This window comes from Myiozetetes cayanensis, unplaced genomic scaffold (genome assembly GCF_022539395.1).
Source record: "Myiozetetes cayanensis isolate MyiCay16 unplaced genomic scaffold, myiCay2020 scf2-11, whole genome shotgun sequence".
In the NCBI taxonomy this organism is placed as follows: Eukaryota; Metazoa; Chordata; class Aves; order Passeriformes; family Tyrannidae; genus Myiozetetes; species Myiozetetes cayanensis.
In genome coordinates, this window is record NW_026087411.1 from 59,049,708 (window position 1) to 59,060,599 (window position 10,892).

Sequence of the window (10,892 nt, forward strand, 5' to 3'; positions counted from 1 at the left end):
GTCTTCTCCATTCCCATTCCTGTGGCTCCTGTGAGATTTGTGGAACTATACCCACAGAGGATTTAGGAATATATAGCTCATAATCTTGTCCATATTTACCAAGATTAATTTTAAATTAGTTGTTTGCCCCATGGTACTCAATGGATGACTGTTTAAGGTTCTGTTTCTTCTGCTAGCTAGAAATGTTACTCTAATTAGTTCTTTTATAATTAGTGCTCATTTTTTTGAGTCAACATTGTCTGTTAGCATAAATATTTGTTTTCTTTCTTACTCTTTATCTTCATAAGTACTTACAAGCAGAGTCCAGGGAGATACATATTCCATTCAAATCTCCATTTTGCTAGGCAATGCTTACTTAATTTCTTATTAAACAGATCAATTATCCTGCCAGATTTTTTTCTACCTCTGTTCCTCTTGAAGGCTTGTTCTGAAATATGGTTGATATAAGTACCTTGGAGACAACTGGAAGCAAACCTGAACTTCTCAGATAGTACTCTTCAACATAATATTAGTCTTATTTTATTCACAATTGTTCCTTCTGATGTCTTTTTATCTTAGAAGCTATTACTTGAGCTTGCTAAGTATTTTGTAATTAGTTATGTGATAACTTCTTGTTACTTCTTGATAACCTAGCGTACAAGATAAACTTGCTAAATCAGCCTCCTGATACACATTTAATTAGCATATAAATGCTAATCAGTGATTTTGTCTGTGGGATTCCAATACTACCTTGATTAAAAGAAAAATCCCATTTTCAGGGTGGTCTGAGCACCAGGAATGAAATGTGCCTATCATATCTACTCTATTACCCAAGAATCAACCTCACCCGATGTGCGAGTATTCCAGATATAATGGAACAGCTCCAGTTCATTGGTGTTAAGGAAATCTATAGACCAGTCAGGTAGGTAAAATGTTTATGAATATACTGTGCTGATAAGTATTTCTCCTGCCAAATTATTTTGCCTTTTTTTTTTTTTCAGTTTTGATAGGAAAGCAGTTTCTCCTTTTAAAAAAATAATACTGTTCATGTCAGGGTTTTTTTTCACCCCAGCCATATATGGTTAGTAGACTACATATCAATGTTTTAAATCATAGGAACATTTCATATATAGAGAAATAATTTTGAAAAAGGAGTTTCTGAGCATAAGTATTGAATTACCCTGAGTAGATTTGTTGTCAGCAATTCTACTGACAAAAGGTGCACACAAGGGAAGAATTTGTAAAATAGAAAGGAAGGGAAGGGATTGAGAGAATATGACATTATTTATAGTAAAATATAAATGGTAGATAAGGACCATGATAGAGATCAGTGAAAGAAGACTTTGGAAGAATCAGAGGTTGATGTGCAAGGCGACTAGAGAGAAAACCATGAAACCAGTGCTAGAATTTTACCCCAGAAGAAGAAAAGAGCTTTTTGGGTGAACTGTTGGCTACAGGGGCTTACAATCTTGTGCAAAGGCATAGTCTCCTGAGTCTTGAACTCCTACTTTTCAGGGAAACAGAACACTGCACATTTTTGAGTAGTAAATCCATGTCAGAAAGAAAAACTCCTAGCTCCTCCATCAACTTTGGTTCCTAATCAAAATAACCCATAAGATCTGACTATTGGTCCTTTCCTCCTCTCAGAAGGGATAATATTATTTTGTTGTTAGATCTGTCTACTTCAGTGTTCCACAGATGTTAAACAGCCCTTCTGTGAATGGTGGGGTTTGAGGGCTGTAACCATTTAGGCAACTCAGGTTCCATAATAACCACCATGAAGGTCCATGCAATTCAGCTGGCAGCTGACTGCTGGAGTAAACAACAGTGAATAATCGGTGAATTTTAAATAAAGTGTTGGAGTTTCTCCAGTAAATTCATAGAAATCTCCTTCTTCATGACAGTTATTGAGAACAAAACGCTTCTCAGTCTGTAGCTGGATCTACCTTTTCTGATCTTTAATGTCAGTGGGATGACCTGCACAACAATATCACTCATTAGGAATGATTTCCAGAATCTAACATAAAACTTAAATGTTGTTAGGAGATGAGAGGAAGTCCAATATAGACAGGTTAAATCTGTTTGAATACATAAAAGTCAATAAAGAGTTTATTTCAGCTTTTAAGTGTCCTTCATAGTGCTTAAAATTAAAGCATCTCAACAGATCTCATCATCCCACAGATCAAGAGTGGAAGTGAAACAAGAATAATCAAAAGAGAATTTGAGAATTTTGAGAATAATCAAAAGAGGAAAGTTCCCAAATGAAAGAAATAAAGAAAAAAAATTAAACTGTGAAGCGGTGAAAGGTGAATTACATTTGTATTGTTAGTTGCACTAAATTAAGGTAATAGCAAGACTTTAAAGTCAAATGGATAGACTAGTAGGGTGTCATCACATTTACATTTTAAAAGATGTCTTTCTTTACACAGTTTATCTTAACAAACCATATAAAACTATTACTGGAAAATAATTTGATATACAGGCTTGGTGGTCTTAGTTCTGTAATTTATATTCAAGAAAGAAGAGTTTGAAGGAACTCACAGTGCAATCAATGTCTAGTTAATTTTTCACACTATTTCCATTTACAACCTTTTAATAGAGGGAGAACAGAGTTTCTAAATTAGTCCTAGCTAAAAGAGTCTTTCTGAGCTTAGAAAGAAAATATTCTAACAAATGTATGCTCTCTTGAGTGTTCATTCATGATAACTGTACTTAAGGAAAAAAATGCACATTTGGCCTGGGGAAATAAGGATGTTCTGAATAGACTAAGTATGCAGACTGTCTGCCGCAAATGGAATAGTAATTAGAAGAGGAGATTATTAATGCCTCTAGTATTTATGACCTAATCCACAGTTCTTGTTTCATTAAGCTCTGTCAGCCTGAGGATATGTGACCTGATACTCATCTCTCTTGTGTCAGTCTAACACTAGAATTGCTTCACTGACTCCTCTAAAGTCTCTCTTGACTTACACATGAAGACAAACTGGAAGCAGGAGCAAGGCACTGCAGCTCACTTTAAAACATTTTTCTTCATTCTGGTGTCACAGGCAATGGTTTAAATCATGAGGAGCTCAGATGAAAGTAACTAGGCCACAACAGTGTCAAATAGGTACTTGATTAAAATTGTGTGCTCTATGCCTAGATGTTGAGTGGAGTAGAACTCTAGCATAGGCAATTTACCCAAAACAAGTGGGAGACAGCCTATTGCAAGATAAAACAGAGTGTTATCTAAAGTGCTTTGAGAAGATAACTCATGCTCCAACCAAAATATTAATTAGGTTACTTGGATAAAGTTTTGAATACTTTTGTTCTTCCACTGACTGTATTGGACTTTGTGTTTTTACAAACTTGACCTGTCCACCATATTGTTTTCATTCATCCCAGTAAAGTCAAACAAGGAGAAAGCAGGAACAACGGAAAAGGTTTACTTTAGTTTTGTTTTGGATTTTTTTCTACTTTTCCTTTGTTACTATTTTCTAATTTTCTTTACTAAAGGAAAGACAAGAAATCTCATTCCTTCCCTTTCCATGTCTTTGGCTGGTGGGGAGTGGGATTGTCCCCATTTGTTCATGGGGAGGATTCCTGCACGTAGGCAATAGAACAGTGCAGCAAGTCTCTCTATAATACCTCTGAGCCAAAAGTCCCTTTGCAGCCAGCATGTAGGAACATGCCAAAAGGCAATGTCCACACAACCAGTTATTCTCTGCTGCCAACCAATGCATGTCAGAGCAACTCCTGTGCTAGGCTCAGTTTTGACCTATTATCTGAGTTATGACCAGAGCTTGGCAGAAGCATCTGGAAGCAGCTTTCTAATGGCAAAGTTTCTTGGCAGCCTGGCCTGCCAAGCCTCAGAGAGGGTGTGGCTTTATTTTTGGTTTTGTTTTTTTGAGAAGTTACAGCAGAAGATCTGTTTTGTACTGCCTGTGTATTCAGTTTGTAGATCAGAGAACAGCAATGTAACTCTTGAAGTCCTTCATTTCTAAAAATATCTGGCAGCAAGTCCTAAAGCATCCTAAGTCTGTTAAAATAAATAAAACTGCTTTACTTTTCAGTAGAATAGAACTTAACTGTGAATGTGAGCTATGCATAATATACATAGTAATAGTACATTTATTTTTCTGAGTTGATAGCAATTATGTTTGGTTTTTTTTTAAATCTAATTGTAAATTTTTATTTTTTTTTTTTAGGACTTGGCCTTTCATTATCAAGAGTCCTAAGCAATATAAAAACCTATCTTTTATGGATGCAATGAACAAATTCAAATGGTCCAGATCAGAGGGTCTGTCCTATAATAAACTTGTACTTAAGCTACCTGTGAACGTGAGGTGTTCAAAAACAGATAATGCAGAATGGTCGGTAAGTCTGTGTTTTGAAAAGGAGGCAACAATGTCATGAAACAAATGTGATTTACTCTTTTTCATTGTATATGAATAAATATCTGGTTATACATCTTCAGAATCTTTACATGGCTATATTACATTTACATATAATAACAAATATTGAGAAAGTTTTATCAATGCTTTCACATAACTTGAGTTCTAGAAGCATTTAAAAAGAAAAGTTGGAGTTTTGATCAGCACTTGGAATTAGTAATAGAAGAATGGAGTCTTTCAGTGTGGTTGGGACTGGTCAGAGAGTAACCACATATGTCCAGACTACGTGACTGAGTCAGAAAGCTGTTTTTCCTTGGCTGCCTTCGTGGTCAGGGACTTATGTTAGGGTCTCGAGATGGATGATTCAAAATCCCTAAATCGGGTTTCCTCTCTGAGTCACCTTCTAGGGATAAGCTTATTGACTGCATAAGGAAGTCTCAAGAATTTACCTTAACTCAGGCATCTAAACAACCTAGAGTTATACAAGTACTCTTACAATATCTCTTGCTTTTCTGTTTGTTTTGTGTCATAGAATGGTCTATAGTATTGGGCCAAAGAAAGTACCTTTGGATTGTCTGTTTGCCCTGTGCAGCTTTGTAAGATTGTTTCTTCCATAGGTTTCCATTCCCTATTCTCTTGATGAAAAAAGCCTGTAAGATAAAAAATAATTGCCCAGTAAGTTATTATTTATTCTAAATGTCTACTGGTATTTTTCCAGGACTGCTGTGGAAAGCTGTCATCATTAGTGTTGATGTGTGTTTATAAAGAATGACTAGTGCATGTAGTATCATCCCTGAAAGGAATGATGAAAAATACATATTTTTGTTTGAACTCCTTTACAGACTCCAAGTTCAAGGCGCCTTTACTTTTTTGAGATTTTCTACTCTGAAGGGGAAATGGTCTGATTGTACTGTCTTGTTTCTTGTGGTGATTTCAGTCCAATATACCAGCGCAGATAGGAGATACAATTAATGAAATAATTCCTAGGAAAGGACATTTGCCTCATTCTCCTCACCCTGGAAAATAACCTGTGCTGCCTCATAACATGTCACACACTCCTTTCAGGTGGTGAAGAAATTGCCCCTCCTGCAGTAGTGTTCTCAGGTTTTTCCAACATCTATCAGACTGTTTTGCCCATGGGATGTCCAAGAAATACTGTGCTATAAGTAGTCAAAGAGGTTTTGGGTTTTTTCTTAGTATTTCTCCCATTATAGACCTCCTGTGAAAAGTAGTTATTGACAGTACATGTGATTATTCACCAGTTTTGGTTAAACTTCTTGATCTTTACAACTGTGGCCAGTAGCATATGCATATCTGCTCTTTCACTGATTATTTATCAGAGGACAAGTTAAGATGATAACAGAAATTTTATCAAGTGGGAATAAGACGCCTTTTTTTTTTCAATGGCATACTTTCTGGAAAATGCTACTCCTCTTTATCTTACAGGATGAAGGAACAATACTTACAACTTAAAAACATAGTCAAAGGATGAGCTCACTGAAACTGGGTATTCTTAGTTCTTCCTTTTAATCATAGTTTCCTATTTCAAATGAATAGGGCATATTCATAAAGCTGAGATTAGGACTCCTTCCTTTCCCTTGACTTATTAGTGATATTGTACTAAAATGACCATTCACATCAAAATAAAGAACAAATTAAACATGAATGGCCAAACAGTCCATGAGTTGTTACAAGACTGAAAAAACTTGAAGCAGAGGAACTGAGTTGAAAATACCTTAATTCTTCTATAGTAATACTCTCTTGTTCAGTTTTAGTTTTGTGTTGTGTTTACTAAGATTAAGTCAATATTTAGGTGTTTGTGTTTTTTTCCTGGGGTGCAGAACAACTGAAACATGGAAAAAAATCCAGAGCCAGCACATGCTGTACAGGTGGACATTCAGCCTTTCAAAAGTGTTTGTGCCCAGGAGGTTGCTTTTTGCAGAGATTATTTTCTTTAACATGTAGGGAGTATATTTAGGAAAAGCAAGCCAAGAAGCATACACAAATGTCTCTAATTTCATGTCAAAACCACAACAAACACGCAGTTATATCCAACCCAATAAAAATTGCACTGAGTTCTAAGTGAAAAGTGGAAAATGCTCAGTATATAGAAACACAATGCTGCTGTATGGGACCTTACTTGAGCAGGGACATAGGACCAGAGATCCTCCAGATCCTGCAGACCTCCAGAGATCCCATCCAACCTCTATAAGTCTGTGATTCTGTGAAATACTCTGTACACAGTTAGCTGCTTTGTACATGGAAGTGTAAGCCTTGTACATAGAAATGAATGTCTTCAGATACCATCCTATATCCCTATAGCACTGTGCCACTGTAAACTTCCAATTTTTTTCTACCAGAAGGACCAAAACAACAACCAAACCTACCAAACAATCCTACAAAGCAAGAGGAGGTCACTCAAATCAATCAACCATGACCTAACCTTGCTTTACTGAAGAGGATACCAGTGTATACAGCTGCTCTTCAGCTCAAAACATAGGATACCCACACTGTCTGATCATTTGACATGTAATATATTATATCAGTATTTTTACTGAGCTTGATGTCTCCACAGTAAGAGTCATAACCCCAGTACAAAACTAACAATAGGTTCTCATGCAAGCTCCAGCTAGCTTGAGAGCAAAGTATAGTTTTTTAACCTTATGTGACAAAACTCTGATCATATTTTGTTATTTTAATTGCAGATCCAAGGCATGACAGCTTTACCACCTGAAATAGAGAGACCATACAAGACAGAGCCAGTAATATGCAGCTCATCTTCCTGTTTAAGTTGCAGTTTATTCCTCACCCTGTTGTTTGTGGTACACATCACAGCCAGTAGCATAAGAAACATTGGGCTCTTTGTATAATAATTTTTATCCATTTGTGTTCTGTATGCCATGCAAGTTCTGATGTGTTTGCACTGTTGCTATTGTAGATTTATTTTTTTACATATTAATAAATGAAATTTGCCAGTTCAAAATAAAATGTGTACATCCTCTGGAAACTGTGGGTTTTTTGGTTTTCGATGTAAAGTATGTATGAAACACAGTAGGTGCACTGACACATTGCATATAGAAATCTTTTCCTGTACCATTTTCTTATACTTTGACTATTTCACATGGTGCTTTCAAAGTCATCTATGTATATGGGTGAAATTAATAAACTAAACGCAACCTAGTTAATCACATTCAACCCGATGTGTGCTGTATTATTTTGTCTTAGTTCTTGACATCTACAGTTAATGAAATTACTGCTGTATGGACAGGTCTTGCAAACATATGTTTGTCTGACTGACATGTGCTGTAAAGCTACAGAGGGGATTCATTCAGAGAGAACATTTCTGGGAGCAACGCACTGCAAAGTATCTCACCTCCTGAGAGAAGTGGGAGCTATGGGTATGAAAGGGCTAAAAACACAGGCAGAACCCCAAATCTCCCCATAGTGAATCCTGTACGAGCCCTTTGGCTTGTTTGGCATTTCTTTTTCCGGATCCCTGGTAATTCAGCGTTTTTATTCTGTCTTAAGATACTTGTCAAGAGAGTAAATCTTTAGCAAGAAGTAGACACCCCTTTTCTAGATTTGATCTGGATAGCAGTAGCAATTAAGATCTATCTCACAGTCAAGAGTCTGGCACGCACAGGGAATCAGAGTACGAGCCTGCCAGGAGGTGCTGTTAGCACATACTGAGCATCACAGTAGGCCAAACTGCTGATTAAGACGTTGTTTTTCTCTCTCATATGTACAATTTTTTATTTATTTGTTTATGTATTTTGAAATTGGCAACTTTTTGACTCAGATGGTGGTGGGCAGGGAAGATTCCCAAAAGAGACCCAATTTATGGCTCACCAATGAAATTAGGCAACACAGTAGAAAAGGATATTGAACATGTAAAAAACCTCTTCATTTTTTAGGTAGGCACACTGCAGTTATAGTAAGACATAATTTTTTCAGTGTTGCATAAATTTTACTGGAGTGTGGCTATAAAAATAACTTTGGATGCTGAGAGTGCTTCCCTGATCATTGCAACACCTGCAGTACAACTAACCTCTGTCGACTTAGTAACATACAGACTTCGTTATGTACATTTTATGTCATTGAGCACTCTGCTGTAGCGTGGTGAGTCCAGAGCAGATCAAGAACCTGACTGAGCTGAGATAAACTCTTTTCCTGCCTCTTTTTGTTCAGTAACTGTTAACGACTGATACCACCTATCTGTGCATTTACTCCTCTTAAAATGAGGTTGTTAGGCTGTTCTGACACAGAGAAATATCACATAAGAAGAAAAATAAATAAGGAGAGTATTTGAGAACAGTCTTCTCTGCATTTGAGAAGTGAAAAGGACAACATCACAGAGCTGGTAAGGCTCCACTGCAGGTAGCCAAAATGACAATGCATATGACACATGAAAGAGGCACTGGAACAGCTAATACCTCAAGTATAGAGAGAATTAATCAAGTATAGATTAATTTTCTAAAAATCTTGTTACAGAACTTATGCATAAAGGGAGTTTAAAATGAGCCATGAAGGTAGAGGTTCACAGGGCCTACTATATCCTCCTAATGATGTATCTGCATTTAGGATAGGAAGAAGTCCCACCAAATCCTGGGAAATGTCTTCACCATTGTTGGGCAGCTGCTTGCTCTTAATATTTCTGGACAGTGATACATTCTACTGTTCTTCCCTTTGGTCCTGGATAAGGTAAGGAAAAGGTGTATGCCAAAGACCATGTGGATATTTTGGGGTTAAACCCATGAAGATTCGATAAGGAAATGTAACTATTGAGGTGTCTTTTTCCTGCCAGCAGAAGAACTATGTTCTTCTGGTTTGTGTTCCCAAATAAAACTGGTTAAAAAACAAGAACCAAACACAGTCATGGCAAGTTAGAGGCAGAAAAGTCTTCTTAATGATTATTTGTATAGATCTGTTCTGAGTATAAAAAGCCATGGGCATCCTCCAGTTAAGATGTCATGGAGTCTAGGATGCCTCTTATTGTAAAAGCAGTCAGAGGGAACCTTGGCCTTTCTTATGCTTAGACCCATCCCTAAAGTGGTCATGTTTGAACAGCTTTTTGTCAGGGAGCAAGGGGAAAAATATCAGGGAATGAAATGAGAAAAGAGCACTTGTGTTGGACAGGGGAGCCCTTTCACATGCAGTATGGTGTCTCATTTGCTGCTACTGGCATCCATCCTAGGCTGACTTGGTTTGCAACAAAGATAAAACAGATCTAAGGCTATTTTCCATTCTGGCAGTTCTCTGATTTGACACGGTTTCTTATCTACAGGGATTTCCTTTCTATGGGCACCCATCCTAAGAACATGTGAACAGATTGGTGCTTGTTGTTGCCATCCAGTACGCTGTAAGATGATGTAAATCAAAAAGGATGTCTGTGAGAGATAACTGGCAGTATATCAGGAAGGCCTGTCATATACATTAAATATTTTTGTTTAACACACAACTGTTTTATGACTTGTGGAGGAATGGAAAGGAAAATTTTGCTTCACAGGCAAATAAAAAGAGAGACTGGTGATACAGTTCTGGGATACTTCCAAATAGAAGGATCCAAACATGTAAGCACATTACATTATTAAAAAAACTTAAAATAAGCAAACTAATAAAAAGAATAATCTGGCGTTGTTGAAAATTCAAACAAGGGTAAAAGTAAGAGATGTCACTGAAGAAAAAATGTATGCGTCAAGGAGATACCTAGTCACACTGTACAAGAATAACTCTCAGACACAGATTTCTGTGATTTTCATTCATTATTGTGCTCTGGTAAAGCATATGTTCTTGTTCTGCATTACTACCCAAAGCTCTCATAGTAGTTACAGTTACAAATGCATATAGAAAATACTATTATCAAGCAAACCATAGTAGAGGAGAAGATGTGCAAAATCTATGATTTAAGGGATGATGAGCTCAAAATGACTAAGCATGATATAGTATTTTAATGATTACGTCATTTCTGTGTGAAGAAATGAGAAGTGAGAAGCTAAATATATAAATATTTTAGCGGGATAAGGTGTTGCATTCCAGAATAGGTGCCAAAAATCCCATTCTGTTTAAATCAGATTCCCTGCTGCCTGTCACCTGCCAACTGTCTAGAGTTATATTATTTATACTATTTAATCTCTTTTAGGTTAATTATTTGTTCATTATGGAGCTTCCATTTAACAAATATATGGTTGTCCTCAAATATTCCTGTTATTTAAATCAGCAACCATTCGCAATTTTGGCTGTGTGTTATAAAAACAGGACACAGCACATCTGAGAAGGGAGCGCTGGAGTTTAAGTAGCTCTTAAATTTGCCCCTGTAGAGGAGGGTGTCATTGTCTGATCCCATACCCCACCCACAAGACCCATCACACAACCTCGTATCAGCCCATCCGTGGCTGTGTCACACTGACATCCAGCTTGGGTGCAAGTGTGGACCAAGCATAAGGGTGAGAGGCAGAGCTGCAGCTTGAGGGAGTGCAACTGTACTGGGCTTAATCCCTTTCACTGGGGAGGTCTGGGTTGGTAACAGGACTGGCTGGTTTA

At 37.0% G+C, this 10,892-nt stretch overlaps 1 protein-coding gene across 2 annotated transcripts in view; it reads left to right on the top strand.

Moving 5' to 3' along the window:
• The window catches only part of MOXD1 (monooxygenase DBH like 1), a 49,452-nt gene extending 41,920 nt beyond the window's left edge, over positions 1–7,532 (top strand). For both annotated transcript variants that reach the window (XM_050316287.1, XM_050316288.1), the window contains exons 10-12: positions 759–901; positions 4,167–4,335; positions 7,058–7,532. In XM_050316287.1, the coding sequence (XP_050172244.1) occupies positions 759–901; positions 4,167–4,335; positions 7,058–7,222 (477 nt within the window). In that variant the 3' untranslated portion in view covers positions 7,223–7,532. The remainder of the gene's footprint in view (positions 1–758; positions 902–4,166; positions 4,336–7,057) is intronic.
• The last annotated feature ends 3,360 nt before the right edge of the window (positions 7,533–10,892 follow it).